This window comes from Carassius carassius, chromosome 47 (assembly GCF_963082965.1).
Source record: "Carassius carassius chromosome 47, fCarCar2.1, whole genome shotgun sequence".
In the NCBI taxonomy this organism is placed as follows: domain Eukaryota; kingdom Metazoa; phylum Chordata; class Actinopteri; order Cypriniformes; family Cyprinidae; genus Carassius; species Carassius carassius.
In genome coordinates this window covers 3,128,924-3,156,085 of record NC_081801.1, presented here as the reverse complement: position 1 = coordinate 3,156,085, position 27,162 = coordinate 3,128,924, and the positions used below count along the sequence as shown (strand labels likewise).

The window sequence follows — 27,162 nt, the reverse complement described above, 5'->3', positions numbered from 1 at the left end:
GGTTTTTCCAGGCAATCCCTCAGAGCTTATATATATACACACACACCTTTTTTATTATTCTTTACAAGAGCTGTTAATCACTATCAGTGTAACTAGAGATCTGGCCCGTATTCATAAAGATTCTAAGAATCCTCTCAGAAAACTCAAGAAACTCTTAAGCCTCTTAAAAGTCCTCGTCTGTGCTCCTAACAAGTTTGACCTTAAGACCTCTTTTAAGGGTTAAGATGCTTTCTGAATTACTTTTTTCTTTACTAGGATTTTTTCTTTAATTTTAAGAGTAAACGCCCACATTTCTAAGAATTTTCTTAGAATTTTGTTACTAGGAGCTACTTTGTGCATTAAGATTCTTTATGAATACGGGCCCTGGTGTTTAATTCTGTGGAACATTTCCTTCACTACCATGGTATTACTGTGGTAATCTTTGGGCTATCTTTGTGTACGCAAATACAATTGTATACAATAGCGTAATCATTAAGTGCCATTGTATTCTATTTTTTTCACTACTGTTAGAAGGTTTAAGGTTAGGATTTTGAATGTTTTTGATGTTTTTAATATCTCTTTTGCTCACCAGGGGATGGGTGTAGGAGCAACAGTTTCTGTTTGGTTACGCTTCATAATTTGAGATTATGTATTTTGCTGAGGCTTTTATCCAAAGAAAATAGCAGTGCATCATCAGCCTGTCGGTTTGAATGTTACCTGGAAATGTGCACCAGCTGTGGATTATCAAATCATGTAATGGTGGTATTTGTATTGGTCAAAGTAAAATGTATTTTTCATGCATGTTTTGTAATGTAAATAGGCTGGGCAGGCATCTTTGACTGTAATGCTTTGTCTGCAAAAAAAAACTAAATGTGTTTTTGTTTTTTTACATTTTTTGAATGCAATAATGTGAGTAAGAAAGTCTTCAAACAGCTCCGGACAACTTGTGATATAGTTACTGGTTTGGAATTAGATTGAATCTTATAAGGACTTAGTTTTGAACATTCACTATAGTGCTGTTGAGCTTCTAGGGCATTTTGGCCTGTAATAAGTGCCACTTTGTATAAAACACATTTTTTGAAATGTCTAATGTTTGCATCTTAATTTTTAGGTCACTCACACCTGTCAGTCTCCGGGATCCATTCAGAAGCTTTTTAGTCCCAAAGAGAGTCTGATCTACACCTAGACCTTCAGCTGTCCCACAAGAGACGCCTCGAGGGCTCAGAAGAGACTGAATGTGCCTGCTGCAGGTCAGGATGCTTTTACAGCCTTTCAACTGTTTTCACTGAAATAATTACATTAGTGAAAGCATACCCAATTTTGCATTTAATGCTTCTTTAAAAGAGCTGACAAAACCATAACTATTGAAATTCATATAATTCATATTCATATATGATTATGGTGCATCGAATGCGACATTGGGTAAAGTGGGATTGCTGGGTTGTCATGTGATCACAGTACAATGGTTTATAAGTACTTCTCATTACAAGTATGGAAATTGTTTGCTATATGATAAAAATGCACATTTATATGTGACCAAAACACGCAGCAGATGCAGAGATGGAGTTCATGGAGCATTTAATGTGAACCAAGAAATCTCGGTTGGGCTTCTAAAAGTCAGACTCAAAAGAAGGAATGCTGCAAGGCAAGTGACCTACTTTTAGCGTGGTGTGGAATGTTTGGGTACTGTACAGATGTGTTTGAACGAGAAACTCGAGCCAGTAGTGTGTGTGTGAGGAACTGCACAAATATTTGGTGTTTATAATATATAACTAATACTTACTGTTTGGACTGATTAGAGCATGTTTGTTGTCTTTAGCATAGTTGCTTTCTGCTTGCTTTTCTCACTTCATTTATGAGTTTACATAAATTGTATAATGGCTATAGAGAAAAATTAGGCATTAAGACTTCAATATCTCAATGGTTGTCAAAGTTTTTTACCTTAGCTTTCAAATCCATATCCGAAAACATCTTCAAATGCTTGCTTTGTGGTTTTTCTGGTGTTTACATTCAAAACTTAATCAGTATGTAGTGCATTATGTATAATGAAATCGATCCTATGGTATTTGATGGCATTTTGCTCAGCTGTTCCTACTAAAAGGCAACAGAAAGATTGTTTCCAGCCTTTGACTGAATAGACATGCACTAGTTGTTGGTTTCTCATAAGAAGGAGTTCCTCTTTTTGGGGAAAATGTGAAACCTCATCACACTGGGCAGAATTGCATCATGCACTGGTCATTTGAATGCATTTAAATCAGCTGATAACATGACGTTGTGGTTGACGAAGGCTCTTGCGTGATGAAGCCACTGCTTTGTCTTACTATTGCTGTGTAAAGTATCCTGCGGCAGTGAGGCGTTTACAACATCTGCTGTTTGCCATTTTCTGCTTGTGTGGAATAGTTGAGGGAAGCACTTGGGAACAGAAAACTGATTCAGAATAACCCGACTAAGCAAAACCGGAGACTGAGAGAATTTGAAAATAGCTTTTTTAATTGTGAATTTTTTTTTTTAAATATTACCGTGACAAAAATAACAATAAGTTAATATCTACAAGATGCTATACAGGACGTATATGCATTTTTTTTTTTTACATTATACAAATTTACATTTTTTTTTTATATTGACATTTTTACATTTTATAAGGTTTTTAGGCTTTTTTTGTTGTTGCACATTTTCAGCATACAGTTTTTGTCTTCATACATCGGCATCGGTTAACATCATCACACTCACATACACACACGAAAAATAAACAATCCAACAATGTGCACCACATTAAATCTCTAACTATATGACCTGCTGACACGCAGCTTTCTCAGTTGTCACGCACTTACAATCATATTACAAAACTGTGCAAAGCACCAAAGTACAAGTCTCAAGTTGTCTATTAGAGTCTAGTGTACCTTGGATATGTCATATTGAGCCACCTGGAATGTTGACAAATCCAAACATGCACCAACTTCTACAAACGCTATGCTACTTTTTTTTTTAGTTTTTAGCTGCCAGTGTTGTGCAGGCTGAATTATTTTACTTTGAGCTTAACACAAGTAATCATGAGAAATGTTTACAGTATCTGGACAGGCTTTCTGTAAAGCCATAAAAGAAGAGTTTTAAAATACAATTCTGATATTTTGGACTCGGTGGTTTCATTGAACCCAGGCACAATGGCACCTTGCTGTATAACTATTAGGTTTCCAGCCAGAAGAGGTCTGTGATCTGCATCATCTTGGAAGATGACAAGGAAGCCGCTCATATCATTGGCTGGTGGAGGACACATCTCCGTTGGCGGTTGTGCTCCTTGACGAGTGGGTTAGAGCGTATTACTGTCTGCGGGCACGGGAGCGGAAGTTGGAGGGGAAGTAGTGTCCCTCGGCATCGCTGCCCAGTGAGCTGCTCAGACTCTCTTCCCCAGAGCTCAGGTCTTCACTTGAATCCTCACTGTCAAAAAAGAAAAGAAAAAAAAAACTGTCAGATGCACTCTCATTCTGACTATTATTTATTTGTCACTTTGGTTAGGGACTTGCAAGTTCATAAAAGAATACTGAGTTTCAGTGTTGTTTTAGCATTTAATATTTCTATTTATTTTTAGTTGTAGTCATTTTACTAAACCGTTTTAGCTTTTATTTCTGTTTGTAAAATGTATTGTATTTTAGTTAGTCATTTTAGAAATTAAACTTATTTTTTTTATACTTCTGCATTTTCGGTTTGTCATTTTAGTACTTAAAAATGACACAGTACTTAAATTTGTGTCCTTTTTTATTTTATTTTTACGTTTTCTATTTCTATTGGTTAAATTATTTATTTTTTAGTTTTAGTAATTTTAGTACTTTTTATAATTTTAATTATTTAATTTCAGTTAGTTGCAAAGGCAGCATTTCTCAATTTCAGTACATTTTTTTTTCTTCATCTAAAATTTGTTTTTATTTCAGCTTTATTTCAAATAAAAAATTATATTATAGTTAGATTTATTCATTTGCTCCCCCACAAACTGAATGATGAGTCTATATTATTATCTGTGGTAATGAAGCTTAAATGAAATCTTGTATGTGGTTAACCTGGAATATTACTCAGTGTTGTAATGGGAAAAGAAAAACACTGTCAGATCTTGTTTTGTGCTTTTGTCCATCAGACCCCACCTCGCACACCCTTCTCTTACTCACAGGTGATGCTGCTCAACCTGTGACCTGTTTGTAAATACACAGTCATTATACACTACCCACATTCCACTGCTGCGCCTAGTGTGACGTTTGCATATCTAACCCATTACACATCTCAAAGCAGTACGTCCTGTCTGGATTGTCAGCTTGTAATCAGCTGTGTTGGTTGCTAGGACATGACTAACTATTTGTAGTTATCAAGTAGCACTATAAGGACACCTGATAGTGTAACGCTGGGTGGGCCGCTGTGCTGACGAGGTGCTGATGTAAGTGGTGTGTGTGTGTCAGTAAATGCCAAGGTTAAGACATGTCAGTTTGTTTCCTGCTATTTCCTGATATTTTAGTTGTTATCAGTAGAATATGAAAATATAATCACTGTAATGTGAGCGATATGACTGATTTAGTTTTGGTTAGTTTCTTATGAGTTTATAAAAGAATATTCTAGGTATCGATGTTATTTTAATTTTAATTATATACTCTTGTAGAAGTAGTTATTTTTAATTTCTGTTTTCATTATCATTTTAAGTACGGTTTAATCTTAGTCATGTGTATTATAATTTTCTATTTAGCTTTATTTCAGTTTTAATAATTTCAGTATTTAAACAAACTGAAATAAAATAAGTTTTAAGTTTTTCATCTAATTTATTATCCTCTAGTTTTCAACATTATTTTCATTTTGACTTGTACATTTGTCCCCGTGGAAATCCCATTGCAAACCTAACTGATTTGTTTTTCACAAACTGAATGAAACGAATTTCTGTGGTAATCAAAGCCTGGCTAAAATCATCTTTATGCGGTTAAACCCAGAATATTCCTTTCTCTTCTTCCTCTATTGTCTGTTTAGTACGAGTGTGACATCCTAACATTGGTGTTTTTCCTCAGGTGAGCTGTGTTTACCTCTCGCTCTCGTCCCACGCATCCTCTGGGATGGTGGGCAGCTCGGGGACGCTGCGGTAGATGCTGTGCAGGTTCTGTGCTGTCCTCCGTGAGACGATCCACACCAGTTTCTTGTGGTCAGGTTTGGCACATTCTGGAGAGGAGTATTCCCTCATGCACTGTTCTACCAGACCTCGCCAGTGCGCCAGGTCAGCCTTCGAGATCTGCAAACGGACACTGCTGCATTAGACACCTGCTTGCACAAGAACAGGGCATAGAGCCAGCTTCATTTCGGACGGGACGACACATGTAAACCAATGGCCTGTCGGCGACAAGACTGGGTTAAGAGCTTTGGATTCTGCTGCTGAAACTAAAGGTATAGTTTTTTTTAATCGTTTTGGTTACAAATTATCAGATTAAACTAGTTCTGCTTGACTTTGAACCAAACAGAGCAGTCTGTGACATTTAACCTAATTTTAAAAGGTTTTTATTTATGTTCAGGGCATGTAAAAAATGTTGATCTACTCATGAAATCTTACCTTCAGGTGTGTTTGTATGCGCTGGGCAATTTCTAGCAGGTCCACAGACTGTAAGGCCTCAATCTCAAGCATCAACAGTGACAAAGCAAGCACAGAAGGCTAAAAAGAGAGAGAGAGATACAATACATCATAATTTAAATTTCCATCTACCTTGTTTCATGAATCTGTCTGTTGTTAAGTAAGTTGTTCTTACTTTTGCTTTGGAGAAAACAATTCTGCATAGGCAGGCTTTCAGCTGGGCTTCCAGCTTGTCAAGATTCAGAACGTCTTTTCTGTAAAGAAGAATAATTAATGCATTAGTGAGATTTTATTAGCCCAGCTGTTTGTCACTGAAAAAGCCATTGCATCTAGTCAGAATTTAATCTCCTAGTTTCTATTGCATGACTGCCATCAAGGTCACCCATATACAGCAGAATGCTCAAAGTCCACTTGCAAGCTTCACAAGACAAAGTTTCAAATGCCAAGCCTGCATGTTAAAGTTTGTGGCTCTGAAGTTTGACAATGCCACTTGTTCTTACCTATTGGACGTGTGTGAAAGTGCAATGGCATGGTACAAATGCAGGAATGTTAAGGCTGTGACGGCTTTCAATTGGAAGTTGAGTTTCTCCGAAATTATCTTCTCCATTCGATTGAGGTCTGAAACGGTGAACTTGCACTGGCTGATGCGAATGAGTTCATGGCTTGATGAAACCTTGCACTCTTCTTCGGTCACTCGGGCGGCGATGTGAAGGCAACCGATGCTGATGCATGCCAAATATCTGGGCTGAACCTTTAGGAACACACAAGCGATCCGTTATAACGTGTTGTAATACCTAATAATCAGATGGATTGACTTCGAACTAATTGATTACCTTCATCATAGCTATAAACCTGTCCAGCAGGTTAATGGCTAGTACAAAGGTCTGAGTGCTGTAACCGAAGAAACTGGTCAAGCTCCAGAGATCTTCCACTCGAGCATCTCGACATTTGGCTGTAACTCCAGTACCATTCTGTGAATGAGGAGAAATTTTACACTTGAAGTTTAAAACTGTGACACATTTTGCCATTTGGATCCAAATATTATTTTGTACATTCTAAAAAAAATTTTTTACAGTATGCAATGTACAGAAATGCAGTGCAAAATTCCAGAACTGTTAAATATGTTATCAAATAAAGCTTGCATATGTATTTTCACAGGAGTTTGTTTACCTCTTGTGTGGATTCGATCAAACTGAGACCAGTTTCCTTTGGCAGATAATGAACCTCCTGATCCAAATTGCTCTTCAGCTCCTTCATCAGTTTGATGGCCTCCATATTTTCACTTTGTGTGTTTCAAGTTGTCAAAACACCTTTAGAAAAAGGCATAAAAAAGGTTTAGTAAATTGCGTCCAGAGGGCGGTAGGTCAAGGTTTAGCCAAGCCCCCTCCTCTCAGCTGAGCCTCGGTGTCGGGTTTCGCTGGTTAACGCCTTCTTACAGAACATCCAAACAAATAAATCTGACACATTCCGACTGAGATGGACAAATAAATGTGAAATCGACGTTTTTAAAACTCATTGACCAAAATTATAAGGTTATAACAATCGAAATTAAATGTCATCCAGTGGAGTCCCGTTGATCCTTAAGCTGGAAAATACCTCGAACAGAGGGGGAGGGGTTTAAATCTCCTCTACAGTTTGTTTTCGACATTAAATTATAAACGTTTTTGTAAATTGCAGTATTATAAAACGGGAGCTGAAACATTCAACAGATCTATCGGTTTAACGGAAATTCATTTAAAATTATAGCTTAAATGTCAGTTAACGTTACTGGTCTCGAAAGTAGACATCAAAGACGACCAAAAATAACAAGGATTCGGTCATTCCAGTAAAATAAATATAATTTCCATTAGTGACATACACAAACTATCGATAAAATGTCATAAAATATACAGATCAGATTAACGTTACTTAGTCTAAAATATAACGTTAGTCCATAAATGCCAGCATAAGAAAACATCAAGCCCATTTTCAGGAAAAAAAAGATATACGACCATAACGGTGACCGTTAATCTAGGCAGAAGTTTTTAAAGAACCTCAATATCTTAAAGAAGGTTATTAAAGACAAATAAAGGTACATTACCAAGTATGTTAAAAGGACATATTGTGTTTGTGTATCCGAGAATCTTTCGTCTGTTTTCGCTGCTTCTCTTTTCCTTTTGTTGATGTTGAGTGTGGCTCCGCCCCCAGGGCCTGTCACGTAGGAAACGTAAGTCGCTTTGTTTAGATAGTTTTGTTCGTTTTAGAACGGCTACTCTTACCATTTCAGTGTGTAATTGAGTGTGTTTTATATTGTGTTAACGTTATGCCATAACGGTTTCATATATATAATGTTATTAAAACATAAAAGCGTAGTTTTAAAGCGTTCTGTGTATTGAAATATTGACAGTCTAACGGACCAACCGGATCGCTCGAAGATGCAGCATTCAAATAGTCCGCCCAAAATTCTGGGTTCTCATTGGCTGCTGGTTTTCATGTAGACGCCGACGAATGGCTAGCGAATCGACAGCCCGCCCTTCTCTCTGATTGGTTGTTGCTGGGTGTTGTTGTGACAGACAGCGTTGCCCAGGGTTATAAAATGTAGAGCAAATGCATTCCTTTCTCAGATGTGGATTTTGTGATTAAGTTTCTATGTTTTCCTATTAAACCTTTATTTTTATACTCTATATTCAATAAACGTTTCGTTTGTAGTTTTAACATTTTAGTTGAATATCCTCCTGGGATCCTACATAGACGTTTGTCCTCTGTAGAGGTCATTATATTTTAGTGAAGTTTCTGAGAACTTATATGTCCCCGGGTTTTAAAGTTAAGTTTTAAATATGAATTCTATTGACAGAAAGATCAAATCTTGCCCTCTTAGAGAAATACAATAGTATTTTCTAATTATCATTTAAATCTTCCTAATTTTCACGTTTTTTTTGTCATAAACATCTCAAAAATATTATGGGGTTTCAAATTGAAATTACTTTTACAATGTTAGGAAACTGGGTATAATTTTTATTCATGTCTTATGTAGAGGACAAATAGCGTGTTAAATCAGGCATTTTGGGAAAACTAAACAGGGAAAGAAAATATGGATAAATATTGCTATGGAATATGAGATATTCGTTTTGGTTAAGTTATTAATTCCATTATTATACTACCATTTTCATTATGGCTTGCCCCAAGAACACATTCATATGCAAGTTAGATTAAATTTATAGATACATTGTATACAATGGGAATACAAATGTATGTATATTTTATGCACGTATTCCATAAAGTACTATAGTATATCAAATCATTCTGTTATTTATTTCATAACATAGTTGAGAATCATCTTTGTACAAAGTTTGTCTAAAAATAGCCTGAAACCTAAAAATTGGTAAATAAAAAAATAAAACATTGTTTTTGCCCATACATGCCTTTTCATGTCTCTCTCTTTCTTTTTTTTTTTTTTTTTCTTTTTTTTTTTGAATAGCCTAGTCCTGGCATCCTCTACAAAGGATATAGAATAAAATATAAATAAGGTATCTTATCAAAAATGTTTTTTCTCCATGTGTTTCTTATGCTCCAAACAATGTAACTAAAAGGGAAAATGTATCAAAGGAAAAATATCTAGATGTTTAAAGTATTACCGTGTTAATTCAGACATTTCGTCCTTTTAACATCTAATTTGTACAATGTTTTATGTATGCCTGTGTCCTCTTGAATAGGATTGCTTATGAAAGTAGTCCCCGAGCTACACTACAAAATCAATTCGCCAGATTAAGTAGTCCCTTTATGATAGTTACCGAATTCACAAAAAAATCAGTTGAAAACGAAACCTCCGACTAGATCTACAATTGTTGTACTTTCTTAATTTTATCATTTATTATTATTCTTGATCTTTTTTTGTTTATAAGAAAATGTTCTCTGTGTATCTGCCTGTGTGTGGTGAGGAGGTTTGGCGGAAGGTGGTTCTTCCCTTCTTCGTCTCCTCGGAAGTAGACGTCCGTGTCTATATTCCGTTCATTTTATTTTTAATATCAGTTTGGAAGGATCCCTTTTAGTTTTTAAATACCCCCACCAAATTTCACGGCAAACATGGAGGCGAAGCTGGACGCTTAAAAAGATGACGGAATCCGATCTGCTCCTTTATTTTACCTCAGTTTAATGGACCGGATGATCTGCGTTTCCCACAACCTTGCAGGGGAGGTAAGAAACTAACCGTTTCTGGGAGCTTTTATAGACATTTTTAACGATTTAGCCGGTTAAACCAGCGATACTGGACACGAACATGCGCATTAAATACAAATTTTGTGTTTTCGGTGTAGCTAGGTGTTTGTATTTACGTGTATATCGGTCAGTCGCTGTGTAGCTAGTCAGCTAATACTGTACATACCAAATATAAACTGCGTCAACACTGTATCAACATTTCATATCGATATGTAACGTTAGTGATGTGGATTTTGACGTGTTTAATGTCATTTTTTATATATAGCACGAGTAGGATGCTGAATCACTTTTCATTCTTAATTAAAATGACAGATGAACCCATCATCAGATCAGAGGTGATTTATCTTTTTATTAATTTATTTTTAACCTAAAGTATTTTTGATCTGGGGTTTGCTGAATAAAAAAAAAAATTAAATAAAATTGCTATTTTATTGTAATCATAACCAGTGAGGTCATCATTATGTATCATATATTGCAATAATATTTACTAAAAATATATTTGTACTATTATATATAATAAATACTTTATCATTTTAAATTTTTTATTTTAGCATGTTTTATACACACACACGCGCGCATATATATATATATATATATATATATATATATATATATATATATATATATATATTTGTATGTGTGTGTGTGTAAATATTTTTATTTGTTTTTCCCCATCCCATGTAATTGATGGTTGATCACGTTTGATCCATTTCTGAGATGTTTTGTGTGTTCTGTGCTCAGGTAGCTGTATCCAGTGGGGAGGTAGGCTTTTCCAGGGTTCGTGATGAAGTTCACCCTGCCCCTGGAAAGCCGGAAGCTGTCATCTCTTCTAGAGAAGGCAGTTTCTAGGGAGGCCAAACTATGGAAGGTTTACGTGCCAAAGAAACCTACCAACCAGGTGAGTCTGTCAGCTGATAGCTCTGGTTTGTTTGGTATAAGAACAATGTTTAGATTGTGGGAGGCAGATGGGTATGCAGATACATTAATCTAGTTTCTGTGTAGCTCCATTGGAAATATGTAAATTAGTTATAGTTCAATATAATGTCATCATTATTATGTGCTGTAATTTGGGTCTTTTAGGATTAACTGTGTATGATTGCTGTATATGAATCTGTAATTTTAGTGAGACACTGGGATTAGTACAGTTATAAGAGTCTGTGTTATCTCTAGGTGTAGTTGTCTGCTTATTGTTTGTGTTTGTTTGTAACACACATATATACGACCAGCTGTCTGAGGTCTGCTATCCAGCCCCATCCTGACGGGAACCTGGACGTTTTATTGTGTGTATTTAGTGTTAGTATATTTGAGATACTATGAATTGTTCAAATGTTTTTCAGTTCTTGTTATTTAGGTTTTTATTTTACTTGACAGTTTTAGTGATTTTGTGTTTTTTCTTTAAAAAAAAAAAAAATAGTTTAAGCTTTTGTAAGTCTAAAATTGTTATTTATTTTTTATTAAGTTTAGTATATCAAGTTAAACTAAATTAAAACGATTAATGTGTCCTCGACAACGAGCTGAAATAAAATACGTTTTAGTTATTATTATTATTTTTTTAAATAATAAAATGTTTTTAAAATTGTTTTAGTTAACTATAATAAGCCTCTGATTATTTTATTTTAATCATGACTATCAGAAAATGTAACGATAGGAATAACAACAGCAATATATGTACATATTGGGGTAGTAATTAATATCAGAATGCATTACTATTATAAATCAATATCTGTGCATCTGAAAAGGGGTTTGATTTGGCTTGTTTGGGTCATGTCAGATTGGATTAATGCATATTGTAGACCTGTGTGTTGTGATCTGATTCAATGCATTTTTATTCTTCAGGATACAGATATTTCCCCTGAAAAGCGTGATGAGGCCATCCGGTGGTTGAGGGATGTTCATTCCCAGCTGAAGCTCTATCCAGAGACCCTCTGCCTGGCCATTGGCATCCTGGATCGCTTTCTCTCTGCCATTAAGGTAATGTTCAGAAACGTCTGACCGGTCAAGGTCTTCTGCTCCAGTCAATGATTGTGGGTTTATGGTGTTTTCCATTATCCAGATGTCTATAACAGGGTTTAGCCGTATGTTAGCTGGTCTAATTGCAGCCCATGAAATGTACTTCACATGACAACACCTTTTTAAAAAATTAATTATAATAATACTCTCTCTGTCATTTCTGCATTTCACCTGTGTTCAAGCTTGTGTAGTAGTGTAGCTTATACTTGGCATGATAAACTGCATTTATTACTATTAAATGCATACATTTATAAGATTATAAATGTATGCATTTAAATTTATGCATGTGTGTATTTCATGCGTTTTTGTTTAATACAGTATAATTTGAATGCATTTAATCATTCAAGTTTGTGCATGTGATGCATTATAATTTATGCATTTGAATTTACATCATTAACATATTTTGAGATGCAGTGAACATTTCTGTACAGTAAAAATCATTTTGCTCTATTATAGAACTTTGACTGTTAAGTGTTACAGAAATTTAGGTCACTATTTAGCTAAGCTGTTTTGTTATACAACACTGAATTTTGTTTTTACTCTCAGTTTGCCATTTTCTTTTAACACATCAGAACAGTTGCAGAGACAATTCTAGAATTATTTAATTTTTTTATTTTAAGAGAAATTGAAACTGCACTGTGATGTATTATTAGATGCAAATATATGGCAGTCGTTGCAGATCTGATTAGTTCTTGTGCTTTGGCATTTAAATGAACAGGAAATAAACACAGGAAATGCATGTGTCTGTAAAAAAAAAAAAAAAAAAAAAAAAAAACATTTGCCATTTGCTGTTGTGGCATAAAAGTGCACGAGATGCAGAATCGCAGTACCATTATTGATCAATCTCTCTCTGTCTCTTTTTCAGGCTCGTCCAAAGTACCTGCGCTGTATCGCCATCTCTTGTTTCTTCCTGGCTATTAAGACCAGTGAGGAAGATGAGGTGAATACAGTATTAATACGCTGATCAGTAGCAAACAATGTACGTCTGTAATTCTAAGAGGCAACATAGTAGATTGAAGGGCAACATCAGTCAGTCTCTGTGGCTTTATTTATGTAGCATAAGTTACATTTTTTTCTGTGGGGAAATGGTGACCCTGGATGGAACATCTCTGATGTCTCAAGTCTAAAATCAGCCCAAGTTTGATGAGCCTTTAGTGAGATTTCTGTACTGGCTGCTTCTTAAAATGCCAAAGATGGACTAATATTTAATCTGATTATTTTCTGGCAGCTCTTTAGTTTCATTTGTGGCTAAACCTGACCATGTGATGTGGCTTAAACTCAGTAGAGCAATTACTATAATTTACTTCAGATTTTTGCCATTATTTTACTATTATATTATATTATATATTCTTTTGGTGGCTGTTTCTGTCTGGATAACCTTTTAAAATAAAAGTGTAAAAAAAATAGTAGCCATTTTACAAATAGTTTTAAAGCAACTTGCAATAAATCATGCAATAATATAGTTCTCAATTTGCAATGATGCAAGCAGTCAAACTGTATAGAATATATTGTCCTATGCAAATATACTACATATATACTATTATCTATAAAAGATAGAGAGAGATAAAAATTGCACATGTTTGGACATATATCCAACCAAATATAAAGATCTTATATAATGTGTGTTTTGCAGCGCATCCCGTCTCTGAGAGAGCTGGCGTCCAGCAGCAAATGTGGCTGTTCTCCATCGGAGATCTTGCGAATGGAGAGGATTGTTCTGGATAAGCTGAACTGGGACCTGCACTCTGCCACAGCACTGGACTTCCTTTACATTGTGAGTAGACTTCCTCTTTCTCACACACACACTAACTTTGCAGCTCTACGAACTCTTTTTTTTTTATGGTATGTAGTATGGGATAGTATATAATTGTATGGAGGTCTGGCTGAGGTCGTCTCCAAGATTATTGAAAGAAGTATTGAATAGCACCTTGTATGTAAAACTACTTTTTAAACGGAAGATGTTTTCCAGTCAATCTAAATCCAATATCTTAAAGACATTTTCTGAAGGTCTATTTAACATACCTAAGACGGAAAACGTATAATAAAAGATAATAAAACATGTATAAGTAGTATTCTTTGTATGTTCATGTTAACTTCACAAAACCTGTGAATTGTTACCTCATTAATTTCTGCCATAATTGGTGTGTTTTAAAGTAGCAGTATTTGATTTGCTTCTTATGGGAAGAAGATTATTTCAGTTTAGGTGTTCTAATTCACGCAGAACACTGCTAGTTTACAAAAGTACCAAATAATTGGTAAACATATTTGCTAATCCAGAAATCCAGATTTTGCTTAATTTTTATTTATTTCTCTGTAGTTCCATGCGATGGTCCTGAGCTGTAAGTCCTGGCGGCTGAACATTGCGTTGTCGGGTCTGAACCCATCGCAGCACGTGGCTCTGCTCACCCAGCAGCTCTTCCACTGTCTGGCCCACAATGCACTGCTGCCGGTGTGTGGCTCATTGCTGTCCCTCAGCCTCATCACACTGGAGCTGGAGAAACTCTGTCCTGATTGGCTCGCTCTCACTGTCGACCTGCTGCACAAATTACAGGTAAGAATTTATGAAGATCTCTCTCTCTCTCTCTCTCTCTCTCTATATATATATATATATATATATATATATATATACACACATACATACATACATTTTTTGAATGGAAATTTATTGGACCTTTAATAATGTAATGTAGCTTAAGAGATTTAAGATGGAAAATCAGGAGATCATGTCCAAACGTTTCTATTAAAGAAATCCAGAAAGTGTCCAGGAAGATCACAAGGATCACTCTAAACTTTTCCTCGAGGTCTCATCATCAGTGTCATGATCCAGTTATCTCATTATTCCTAGCTCACAAAGGCTCTGCTGATGCATGAAGTTTAATTGAACTCATCTGCTCAGACTATATGTTCGAGCCGCACTAGCGTGTATAATCTCTCACATGTTTGCTTTTCTCTAGACTCTTTAACTCTTATCATAACTCAGAAGAGGCCCGGTCAGTCACTTCTCCAGAGCAAACTCTGTTATCAATGCCAGCAGCGAGCTCAAAGCGAAACCAAAAATGAAGACCTTTAAAAATCCCTTGCTTTACAGGGATGACTGTCATACCGTTAAAAACTGATAAAGAAATTCCCATAAGTTTACAGGTTATTGCATCATTAAACATACAGTTTCAGTAACTAACACTGTCAACAACAGTGAAACAGTTTATTGAACATTACTGTCTTTTAATGTGATATACACAACCTTTTAAAAGTTTTGGGTCCGTAACAGGGCTATTATAGTTAACTAAAATGAATATATAATATACAATTATATTTTATATATTAATATATAATATAAAATATATATTTATATATATTTTTCTAACTTGAATAAAATAATAAATATAAAAACTAGTTGCTGTAGCATCATTTCTCATTTAATTGTTAAAATCTAAAATCACTATTGAACAAAAATAAAGATTTACAACTTTAACTGAAATAGAGAAAAAAAAAACAGATACAAAATATGAAGAAAAACTATAATAGTATCTCAGTGGCTGCTTTTATTCAGAGGACAATAAAAACAGTAATATTAGGAAATATTATTACTATTTAAAATAAGACTTTTATATTTGGGTATATTTTAGATTGTAATTTATTCCTGTGATGTTAAGCTGTATTTTCAGCATCATTACTGCAGTCTTCAGTGTCACTGGATCTTCAGAAATCATTCTAATATGCTTCTCAAGAAACATTTCTGATTATTATCAATGTTGATATGTTGATAAACAGTTGTGCTGCTTCATATTTCAGTGGAAACATAATTTTTTCACAATTCTTTGATAAATAGAATGCTCTAAAGAACATCATTTATTTGAAATAGAAATCTTTTGTACCATTATATATGCCGTAACTGTCACTTTTGATCAGTTTAAAGCCTCCCTGCTGAATAAAAGACTGCATATCATGATTTTTTTTTGTTTCCTCTCTTTCAGATCGACAGTTCTCAGCTGATCAGCTGTCGAGAGCTGGTTGCACGTTGCCTGTCCACACACACGGCTTCCCTGCCTCCTAACACTGTGTACATCTGCCATCCCCTGCCGAACGCCCCAGAGCCTCGGGACGGGGGAGTCCTGCCCCCCTGGCATGTCTCCCTCGCCCTGACAGCACCCTCTGACCCCAACACCACCCACACCCGCTCAAGCAAGTCTTCGGCCAAGCGGAAGGTGGAACACATGGAGGTGGATGAGTATTTTGATGGGATCAAGCGCCTGTACAACGAGGAGAGTCCCCAGGAGGGGGCGCTCACGTGCACAGGCGAAACGGTGGGAGGACGACAGGGTTTACCAGTGATACAGCAGAACGCTGGCTCCTCCCCCTGCCCACCTCTCCAACCAGTCAGAGAAACCTAGAGGAAACGGCTGATCAATCACACAACCGCAGCAGCCGCGGTCATCAGTTCACTTCAGAGCAAGAGAGAGGCCAAAAATACTAACAAAAAAAACAACATACACTGTGCATGATGCCATTTCATAACCGTAAATATAAAAGGCTTTAAAAAGCAGAAAAAAAATCTATATAAATATATATATATATATATATATATATATATATATATATATATATATATATATATATATATATATATATATATGGAAAAATGTTTGCAAAAAAATAAAAGTAGGCATATTTTTCCCTCCATCTTTGGAAACTGTGTTGTTCCCGTTTGTCTCTTTTTATATGTATTTGCCAATTTTGTTTCATCTAAAACTTTCACTGTTGTCTTTTCTCACATTTTTTTGTTTCACTTCACACTTCTGAGTGCTCTTAAGTAAATTACTTTTTATTAAATCTAATTTTTATTTGAGTAATAAAAATTATTTTAATAAAATAATTATTTAATAATGATAAATATATATTTATAATAATAAATATATATTTAGATATTATTATTTTTGATTTATTTTATTTTTTTAAGGCCGTGGTTAAAGAGTGGCATTTCTGAAGATGTATATTAGTTTTGTACAAATGTTCACTCTTGTTCATAGCTGGGTCTAATTGCTTTGTGTGTGTGTGTGTGTGTGTGAGATAATGTCCCTATCACTTTCTTATACTGAGCATTAATGATGAGCTAGTGTTGTTTGTGGCATTAGATCACACATGGCGTGGCTTGGTTAGATGAACTGTTTGTCGCTTGTTCTAAACCTAGTAATGTAACTGTTATAATGATTAGAATAAACTGCGTAAGATTCTGAACTAACAGAAGAAGCTTTAGACTGCCACCATTCCTTTTTCGATCATAACCTTCCTGCCGAAATCTCTCTCTCCTGCTCTGAAGTGCTGTTGACAGTCCGGGTCGCTGCTGAGAAACCTACCAATGCTCAAATAAATGAAAATCTACTGAACTGCTCGTGTCTTCTCGTTTTTCTGAGTTTGTATGTTTGTGTGGAGGGATAATACTCTGCCAAAGGATCCCTGTTGAGAATGAAATCAGAGATGTTCAATGTGGCCTCATTGCTCTCATTAACAGAAGAGAGAGACTGAGAGGTCATGATTGTGACACAGGACAGGATTTATTCATATTTATGTGCTGTAGCTAATGGATGATGGGTGAGTTGCCTAAGAAAAGGTAATTCAATATCTAAAGCCTAGAATGACAAGAAGTGATTTAGGCACGTTTGAAAAGGTGGCTTTAATTAAACCGGAATTTGTTGAATTACTGGAACTGCAGTGTTTTATCTAATAAGGCAAGTTTGCACATTTCCAAGATGAATTAGCAAAATGTTTGTGTATGCATGTATAACATTTCCATACAGAAAACATTTTGTCATATGAAAACTACTAGAAATTTGAACTATGTTCATTTCATTAACATATATGTGTAGCCCATAAAAATATGTGTGTAATACATTTTTGGACACATGCCATCATATGTGTGTATCCATCTTAAAGCCTGTCATTACTTGTTGACATTATGTAAACATAAAAGGTACACGTATTTAAAACATTACAAAAACTTTTGAACAGGTATATATATATATCTCTGTGTGTGTGTGTGTTTTAATAAAGTTGCATGTGGTTGCTATTAGAAGTCAAGAGACATTAACATGTACACGTACAATAATTACTATGGGGATTTTTAATTTTATTTTTCACTTCAAAATAACTACCTAGAATGTATATGTGTAAAAATATTTTATATCTTCTAGGTAGCACATCAGTCGTGATAAAGGGCAATATATGTCATATTACATTTAAGTATGAGTGCATTTCATGCAATAAAATAAAAATAAACAATAATGCTACAGAATAATCTTTTCCATCATTAACTTATACTTTTGTTGTGTGAATGTCAGTGTGTAGTGGATGAAGTCAGTTGTCTTCATGTTCACACAGGTGTAGTTCATCATCACATTAACAACTACATGGGTTTAGAACAGTATATTTTATCAGTTTAAAAACATTTTGTTTGTGTGTGTGTGTGTGCGTGCGTGATATTTTCACACAGTTTGTGCTGTTTTATACTATTATGTTTATAATAAATACAACTTGGTTTAATCCAATGCAGTGGAATTTATACATTTTCACATCCTGTCAAATGTCCAAAAAACGTCCAGGTGCTTGTTTTTAGTTATAAATAATAAAAACATATATAAACATACAGGCTACTTGTTTGGCAAATTTAATAAAGTTCCCATAATATTCCACAGTACATTTTAGCAGTTCAGTAGTAATATTTACTCATGTTACCAAACGTTTTTAATAGATGGATTGATTTATGCATAAATAAATCGTTATTTATGGACTGATAGATGTGTGCAGGTATGCAGGTGGAACTGAGAGAGAAACCCGTGGGCGGAGTTACAGTCTCAACAGCCGAAACCGTTTGTCAGGTCCTTCATTCGGATTGCGTGACAACACGAGAGAGATTCACGCGAAGAGAGCATGGCCACCGACTTCACACAAGAATCCCTGCTGCGCTTCATCATCAACAACGGCGGCAAGGTGCGAAATGTGGATTTATTAACCCACTACAGGCGGTTTTTGCGGGAGGACGAAGATAGAGAGCAGAACCGGGAGTTATTCAAGAGGTATGTGAACTCCGTGGCGACTGTGAGGCAGGAGGAGGGGGTGTCTCATGTTGTGCTGAGGAAAAAATACCGCGTGCATCTCGGAGACGTCTCCAAGAACCGAGAGCCTGAGTGTCAGAATGAAGGAGACTCTAATCCTCAAGCTGCTTTGACCGTCCCAACTAATGATGAAATCTTGCCAGTTGCTGGAATCATCAACAACAAAGATTCTACTCCCAGTTTTGAAAAAGCTGTCATAACTTCATCACCACATTGGAGGGAACAACCTGCTGTCTCTGAACAGGTTAACGATGCTTGCCCTTTGAAACCAATCCTGTCGGACACGGACAGTCGCTCGAGTGGGAGCGGCCAGAGCTTTGAACAGCCATGGGAGTCGAAAGTTACCAGCGAGGCAACAGATCTGGAACACAACAGTGTTTACGTAGCCAAGCAGAGACAATTAAGGGAAGCAGATGGTTGCGAGCAGTCCTTCGTCAACCCCGCTTACTATGAGGTGAGCGTGTCGCCTACGGTTGAAAGGAACCGTTTGAATGCAAGCACATCGGACGTTCACACCGAACACTCAGACGAGGCTGTCGCCGAAGAATGGCCTTTGTGCTCGACCCTCGGACAGTGTCACATATACAAGTCTTCGCCTTGTCTGCTGGACCGTCCTGTTTCTCCACACATACACTCCCAAACCTACAACAAAACAGGCTTAAGCCAAAGCAATGATAGTCTATTACAACCAAACGGAGGGTTTAATGGATTTCCGATCCAGGAGCAGGACGAATACGAGACTCACGGCTTGTCCGTTGATGACCCTCAAGTCTATGCAAGTGCATCGTACCTGCAGATGCGTCAGTCATCGAGTCTTTCCTCAAGTCGTGACAGTGTCTCAATCCCTTCGCCTTTTTATACACCACCTGACACTGGTTGGCTGCACGGCAATGAGTGGTCCATCGATCAGGGGCAAGACGGGAACGATGTACAAGCTTTCCTATGTCACACCCAGGAAGCAAGGCTGTCGTCGCAACTCTACCAACCGAGTCGCAACATCACATCCATGCACCACTCAACCGGTCGCATCGTCGACGAGGACTCGAGGGCTTCTACGCGAAGCAGTTCGCCAGAGACCCGTCATGGACCCATCGTCCACCGCTTGACGTCCCGTTTGCGGAGTCGCATGTGTCGGAGTCTCGGGGAAGACCTGGATCAGCCGTTCCCAGAGGACAACGTCTCGGCGAGGCACAACCGACTCCAGCTGCTGTCCTCGACTCTAAGCATGGGCAATTTAGTCTCGCAGTCCTCTAGCCGAGCACAAAGTTCCCAAGACCTCTTGTCGCCTGCTGGATCTACACGAAGCTTGCACGATGGTTCCTTCAGCGGCAAACACTCATCCATCCCTCTTGACCCCAGAGAACACGACTGGTTTGTCAAAGCGGCATCAGGTGCATGGACCGACATCTATGCTCTATTCCGAGATGACCCGAACCTCCTGAGCAAGCGAGACTTAATATCCGGCTTCACCATCGTCCACTGGATGGCCAAGCATGGTGACCATCGTGTCCTGAATACGCTTTGGTATGGCGTCGACAAGGCTGGGATGACTTTAGACATCAATACAAAGACCTTTTGTGGATACACGCCGCTCCACCTGGCGGCCATTCACGGCCACAAGAAATTCATTCGGCTCCTGGTGCAAAAGTTCAAAGCTGACGTACGGATACGGGACAGCAGTGGTAAAAGAGCATGGCAATATCTGAGCAAAAATGAAAACTGGGACATCTTAGAACTTCTGGGCGCCCCACAGAAGTGCAACAGCGGTAGTCCAGTGAACCTGACCACGAGACCTGCCACCACCAAGGTGAATGTCAACAGACATTCGTCCATCGCTGCACTGTTCAAACACAAGTCTCACTTGAGGGTCTCATCTAGTCCAGAAACCTTTTAGCGACTAGATTATTGTAAGGACCGAAACCCTTGCTCTTAACGGTGGCACTTTTTGCTGGTGAGAAAGCCCTTTGTTTTCTAATTAAAAAATGGGAACTTGCATTGAAAGGAACAATGGTTTTCCTGTTTTGTTCTTGGTTAGTAACTTTATGTCTTGCTTTTTTATGAATGTCATTTATGTATTCTGGCATTTTGACACAATTTCCATTGTGATGGCAATTTCAAATACTACTTTTGTATTTTGAACAAATGATGTTAAAGAAATAATTCACCCAAAAATGAAAGTCCTGCCATTTTTTTTACTCCCTTTTTTTGGTCAATGGAATGATTTTCAATGGGGTCCAATGTTGTTTTGAACCCCACTGAAAAGAACAGCTCTTCAAAATATAAGAAGATACAAAGCCTTACAGATTTGGAACGACATGAAAGTGAGTAAATGATGGCAAGATTTAATTTTGGGTGGACTATTCCTTTAATAAGTCTTTTATGCAACAGCTTTTGGCCTTGTACTGACAAACTAGATTCAAAGTCATGTTGTTTCAGACTGAGGATCATCTAAATGCATGTTCTGCTCATAGCAAGTTGTTAATTTTCTCTGCAGGGACTAATTTGGTTCAGTGCCCTGTAACTGTTTTTCCCCTTGAGCTCTGCAGGTGTAGGAAGCTCTTTGTGCCCATTTTTGTATTTAATCCAGGAAACTATGCTGTTCAGAAATGTCCATGCATCTTAGTGACGATATGAGCATTTCAATCTTATTTAGATTTCCTTCTTGCTTTTGGGATATTGGGATGCTGCAGTTGGCACCTCTCATCACCTGATGCTCACACCTCACACGTTATGCTCTCAGCACTGTATGCGTTCATGATGAATACCAAAGATAAGCCCAGAGCAGTTTAATGTTTACCTTACCTTTCCTCCTTATCTAAACATGTTGAATGAGTGATAAAGAAAAAAACCTCCAAATTCCAATTCATTTATAAGAACATTCAAGCTGTGGCTACTGAGATGCCAAAACAATCATAACTCACAGACCTCAAGTGTAGGATAAGCAACATCCAAGTGACTTTGGTCAAGTTTTCTCTCTCTTGTTTTGTTTTTCTCAGAATCATTTTATAGAGTGAGTTGAAGTAGGAATAGATGTTCGGTGTTTCAAGGCTGGAGGATTTGCATGCTGAGCTAAACCAGTTTTTTTTGAGATCCGAGAGATACAGAAAATCAGTTTGGGAGGAGAGGTTAGTATGATCTAACTGGTGGAGTTGGATGTTTTTCTTATCTCTCCCTATCACAACTTGAGTGGTGTTTTTTACTCCATGGAAACATCAGGGCCTGATCTGTGGGTATGAAGTATTGTTTAGACGTGTTTTGACGTGTCAGGGTGTTTCTGCTCTGCATTGAGTCTTACATAATTTTATTTACACTTTGTGATGCACCTTTATGTTCCATGTTTATTATTTGAATATTAAACAAAGACTTTGACCTTTGTAAAACCATCTTGAACTTTGATGCAATGCTTTAAGATACAGATTAATAAAATTATTAGACCTTGAAATCCACATTTTTGGCTGTTCTTCATGCTGCATTTTTAGATCATTTTCTCTTTGGTTTCACAGAATTTCTCATTTATTACATCATGCCATAATCACTAAACCTTTATGAGGCATATGCTGGTTTCATGCTGCTGCTTAAATGATTCAGATTGCTCGCTCAGCCCTGATAAAGTAGTGGATATCACTATGGTTTAGCGGTTGGTAACCATTACATTGTTTGTTTGGCAGTTTCTTTCTCCTTGTTAGTTTCCTGTTGCAGTATACTTCGAAGCACTGACTATAGTTTGACCGGTTTTAAGTGACTTTATTCTCTCTAGGGATCATTTCAAGAATAAAGATGCATGTATTTATTTCCACACCTTCTGACCAATTTCCATGACTCTCCCATGCACTTGTGATAAATAGTTTTCAGTGATTATGCTCGCAAAGAGGAATTTCTAGATGCCAAAGCCTTTTAAAGTGTTATTGGATACCACATAAATGTATTTCCCTGCCCTTTTTACTTGGTTGAGCAACTGGTTTTGCTCAAATACAACTCATTTAGAATATACCCAAGAGTTTCACCTATGCAGCATAACTTTTGGTTTGCACATGTGAGGTTAATACTTCAGATGTTTAGCATATTTTTTAAGCAATGAAATCTGAAATATTTGACAAGTACATCAATCATTTGACATGGATACACGTTATTCTGCTTCTAAACAGGAATATATACAAGCATGAATTACCTATAAATAATTTTTATGTATAAAAAGCAAAAACAAAATACTGATACTTTTTGATTGATCATGTCATATACTATTGAAAATCACAATCTGTAAATAACACTTTACATAGTGTATGAAAACAATAAATTAAATGCAACAGTTCTTGTGCCCTTCATTAAGCATTGCTGAGTGAAAACAATGCCTGATGAAGGTCGAAATGCCTGAAACGCTGCATTAAAATATGATTTGCAAGCTATTGCAGAGTGTGGGATTAATTGAGTTTTTAGGTATAAAACAGTTGAAATATGAGTGATTATGATAAACCAATTTTATTAATACACTATGTCACATCTGCATTATAATTTTCAATGGTATATTTACAGGACATGATCATTCAGAAAGTGCAGGTGTTTTATTTTTATTAGAATTAAATCCTAATTAAACTTCAAATAACACAACACCAACACAACAATGTTGTATTTAAAAAATAGATTTATTTTGCTTCCAATTGTGCTCTTTTTGCCTTTAAACAGTGTAAAGCATGGCTGAACTGTTTCTTCAGATTAGCCCCATCAAAATATCAATTGAATGTGTATCAGATGAAAACAGCAGTTCTGCCTCATTCAAGAACAGTCGGATATAAACGCTTCCATTATGAGCATCTACAGTTTGCTGCTATCACGGCCTTTTCATACAGATGTACAAGGGTTAGCTATTTTGTAAATAATGTTCTTCAAATAAAAAACAGCCACAAATTAAAATAAAATGGCAAAATAGTTTGGGCATGTGCATTGTGATCAAACCCCCTGCATTCAGCGGAGCTGTGAATAATATTCAAACTGAAACCGAGTACTGATATTGTGTTCAAGTGCCGATGAAGCATCATTATTGTCTCCGATTTACATATAATAGCACCGGCTAAAGTCGCCCAAAAACACCCTCACTTTACAAAAATACAATATCTATTTTGATTTTTAACCATCTACATTTTAAAATCACGAGGGGATGGAGTATGTACAGCAACGTACAGGGTACAAAATAGTTTCGAAACAACGTAAAATCATAAATAATCAGCTGTCGCTTTTATCAACGACAGGAATTTCAAACAGACAGAAAGTGTTTGTGTCTTTGTGATGTCATAGTGGTTCACGTGTCCCAAAGTGCTCAGGACTGGAAATTCTTCGTGTTTCGGCCAATCACAATGAGGCATTTTGTGCCGTTGAACTAGCATTGTGCTTGTGCTTCAGTGTTGTGCTATATATGCTAAGTATGTAGTGTAAATGCGCTGTGTGTTTGTTTAGTGTAAATAAAACCACATTTATGGTCTTCCATACTTTAAAAAGTCATTTCCTTCATTTAAGGCACTTCTCAGTGTACATTGATTATAGTCAGTGTCACTAATTCTGATTCGTCCTCAGCTGTCTGTGATGGGCGGAGTCAGAGTGAGGTCACAGTGGTGGGACGTGGCAAGTGGGTGGAGTTAAAACAATGAGCCGTTTGGTGGGCGGAGTCAGTGTCCTTTGGGCGGGACTCAGGGGGGAGGGTCTCCTCCAGCCTCTGCACTTGCTCCTCCCCCTGCCGTATGAGCTCGTCCAGGTGGCGCTGGCGAATCAGAAGGGCAGGTTTGATGCGGATGTAACGCTGGTAGTTGTGCAGCTGCGGGCCGCTCAGGTAACCCGCCAGAATGTCCAGAACCACTCGCTCGCGCCGGTCCAGGTTTTCCTTCAGCTCTCGAGCGTCTTCCTGTTGACTGCACAACTGCTTCCTCTTCAGCTGCAGCGATTCCTATAGATACAGACAAACATATCAGAAATTAATACCTTTATTCAGTAAGGATGGATTAAATTGATCAAAAGGGACTTTTATAATGTTACAAATGATTTAAATGTTGTTCTTTTTAACTTTCTATTCATCAATGAATTGTGGAACAAAAATAACGTATCACGATTTCCACAAAAATAAGAAGCTGTTTTCAAAATTAACAATAATACGAAATATTTATTGAGCAGCAAATCAGCATATTAAAATGATGTCTGAAGGATCATGTGACACTGAAGACTGGAGGAATGATGATTATAAATTCAAATAGAAACCAGTCATTTAAAATAGTAATAATATTTAGCAATATTACTGTATATTTGATCAAGTAAATGCAGCCTTGATGAGACTTCTTTCAAAAACATGAAAGAATCTCATGTTTAACAGTAGTGTACAATAAATATTTACAGCTGTACATGATGCTAGATGAAACAGAAATGTTATTTCCAATAATAATGTTTCAGCATGTCATCAGCTGTCTTTGGTGTTTAAGGAATGACTAGTTTCGCTTACTCAGCAAACAAGGATGTATTTATGACAGGTCTAATGTTTTTAGAAGACTTCAATTGCATAATATTGCAGACAGGTGTTTCCACAGAAAAGGCGTTTAACATCACTCTCAACAGATAGTAATGGTACTGCAGGGTTTATTCGTACAGTTTCTGATGCCTGTTGAACAGGATTATCTGTGTTAAACAATAACAAACAGTGGAGCAGAAGCAAATGACTATGACCCTGGGCCACAAAAAGTGTCTGAAATCTGAATAAATAAGCTGTCCACTGATGTATGGTTTATTAGGATCGAGATACAACTATTTAAATATCTGGAATCTGAGGGTGCAAAAAATAAAAATTAAAAATACTGAGAAAATGGCCTTTGAAGTTGTCTAGATTAATTCTTAGCAATGCATATTACTAATCAAAAAATAAGTTTTGATATATTTACAGTAGGAAATTTACAAAATATCTTCTAGGAACATGTTATTTATTTAATATCCTAATGATTTGTGGCATAAAAGAAAAATCGATAATTTTGACCCACACAATGTATTTTTGGTTATTGCTACAAATATACCCCTGAGACTTAAAACTGGATTGTGTTTACGGGTCACATTTTGTGTAAAAAAAAAAAAAAAGGTGGTTTCTGAAATACACATGCATGTCCAATATCTAAAATATTACTGAGGGTTAAGATTATGTCATGAAATATTAAACACACAAAGTCTAACTATCATGAACTTGACCCTCAATTCGTGACGATGTTGAGTCTGTGTAATTCACAGATTAGACTTAATCTCTGTCTTCGGCTGAGTTTGAGACGCATCTGTCTGAAATCAATCATTCTGTGAGGTTATATAACATTATGTCATTTCATTAGCTTTCTCAGAGTGTGTAATTATCTGGATCAGCCCTTTATTCAGTGAACTAAATGTTTAGGGAGCAGTCAGTGGGAAGGTGATGTGTCCTGTGGGGAGACATACGCCTTATTAAACTATTTTAAATGGCATTTTGCTAACTCTTTCATAATTATTATACATGTAGCCTCTTATATGAAAGGCTATATGCAATATTAATACTAGTTTGGGTGTTAGATTTTATTTATTTATTTATTCAGCAAGGATGCATTCAATTGATTAAAAGTGACAGTAAAGATATTTATAATGATCCAATGTATGCTGTTCTTCAGAAAAAGGGAGGGGGGGATAAATAAAGCAGCAAAAACGATTTTCAACATTGATAATTATAAGAAATAAATGACATTTGGCATTATATAAAATAGTTATTTTAAGTTGTAATAATATTTCAGAATATTACTGTTTTTACTGTATTTTTGATCAAATAAACACAGCCTTGGTGAGCAGAAGAGACTTCTTTCAAAAACAATTCAGAATCCCCAAACCTCTGAATAGTAGTGTATAGAAATGCATTTGTCACACTACATGACCATTTATAATTTACTATTTGAGATTAAGGTTGATTTCAAATACGGAAAACTTGAAGAAAGAAAGAAAGAAAGAAAAAGAAAGACTTGTTCATAACAATCCCAATACTATTGCACAATGTGTTTTAATGTGTGTGATGCTGGCATCTCCCACAAGCAAAGTGGTTATGATGCTGTAATCTTCTAAAATGAGCTCTAATCGTTGTTTTGTTCATGTTTATTTAAATCAGGATGGGTAAAAGTGGCTCTCCAGGGCAGTAGATATGTCAGACTGATTACATTACAAAACAGATCCTTGTTTGTTCACTTGAATATAAAAGGAGATTTTCCTTGTTCTTTTGAAACGTTTGATGATTTATAACATGTCCGATCATAT

General features: G+C 36.4%; 5 protein-coding genes across 12 annotated transcripts in view; 3 read left to right on the top strand and 2 right to left on the bottom strand.

Moving 5' to 3' along the window:
- LOC132130933 (calcium channel flower homolog) overlaps nt 1-27,162 on the top strand; it is a 364,794-nt gene that overhangs the window by 46,048 nt on the left and 291,584 nt on the right. The window lies entirely within an intron of this gene.
- LOC132130136 (cyclin-G2-like) lies at nt 2,695-7,782 on the bottom strand. Its single transcript, XM_059541802.1, has 8 exons — nt 7,647-7,782; nt 6,737-6,876; nt 6,400-6,537; nt 6,067-6,317; nt 5,742-5,820; nt 5,549-5,647; nt 5,031-5,233; nt 2,695-3,414 (listed from the first exon to the last, which is right to left on the bottom strand). Exons 2-8 carry the CDS (start codon nt 6,839-6,841, stop codon nt 3,297-3,299), a joined length of 993 nt encoding a protein of 330 aa, XP_059397785.1. The 5' UTR covers nt 6,842-6,876; nt 7,647-7,782; the 3' UTR covers nt 2,695-3,296.
- LOC132130026 (cyclin-I-like) lies at nt 9,487-16,429 on the top strand. The gene is made up of 7 exons (XM_059541607.1): nt 9,487-9,739; nt 10,502-10,658; nt 11,597-11,731; nt 12,636-12,710; nt 13,404-13,544; nt 14,088-14,321; nt 15,745-16,429. Exons 2-7 carry the CDS (start codon nt 10,545-10,547, stop codon nt 16,159-16,161), a joined length of 1,116 nt encoding a protein of 371 aa, XP_059397590.1. The 5' UTR covers nt 9,487-9,739; nt 10,502-10,544; the 3' UTR covers nt 16,162-16,429.
- LOC132130570 (ankyrin repeat domain-containing protein SOWAHB-like) lies at nt 18,588-22,259 on the top strand. Its single transcript, XM_059542316.1, has one exon. It carries the CDS (start codon nt 18,695-18,697, stop codon nt 20,771-20,773), a length of 2,079 nt encoding a protein of 692 aa, XP_059398299.1. The 5' UTR covers nt 18,588-18,694; the 3' UTR covers nt 20,774-22,259.
- Nucleotides 23,501-27,162, bottom strand: part of LOC132130911 (protein Shroom3-like) — a 61,027-nt gene continuing 57,365 nt past the window's right edge. For all 8 annotated transcript variants that reach the window (XM_059542777.1, XM_059542784.1, XM_059542780.1 and 5 more), the window contains one exon: nt 23,501-24,811. In XM_059542777.1, coding sequence (XP_059398760.1) covers nt 24,464-24,811 — 348 coding nt within the window. In that variant the 3' untranslated portion in view covers nt 23,501-24,463. The remainder of the gene's footprint in view (nt 24,812-27,162) is intronic.

Coding starts and splice junctions, on each gene's coding strand:
- LOC132130136 (XM_059541802.1), bottom strand. CDS start 6,841: ATGGAGGCCATCAAACTGATGAAGGAGCTGAAGAGCAATTTGGATCAG. Junction 5,821..6,066: donor CTTTCACACACGTCCAATAG/GTAAGAACAAGT, acceptor TCTTCTTTACAG/AAAAGACGTTCTGAATCTTG. Junction 3,415..5,030: donor GCGTGGGACGAGAGCGAGAG/GTAAACACAGCT, acceptor CTTTTTTGACAG/TGAGGATTCAAGTGAAGACC.
- LOC132130026 (XM_059541607.1), top strand. CDS start 10,545: ATGAAGTTCACCCTGCCCCTGGAAAGCCGGAAGCTGTCATCTCTTCTA. Junction 11,732..12,635: donor GCTTTCTCTCTGCCATTAAG/GTAATGTTCAGA, acceptor TCTCTTTTTCAG/GCTCGTCCAAAGTACCTGCG. Junction 14,322..15,744: donor ACCTGCTGCACAAATTACAG/GTAAGAATTTAT, acceptor CCTCTCTTTCAG/ATCGACAGTTCTCAGCTGAT.
- LOC132130570 (XM_059542316.1), top strand. CDS start 18,695: ATGGCCACCGACTTCACACAAGAATCCCTGCTGCGCTTCATCATCAAC.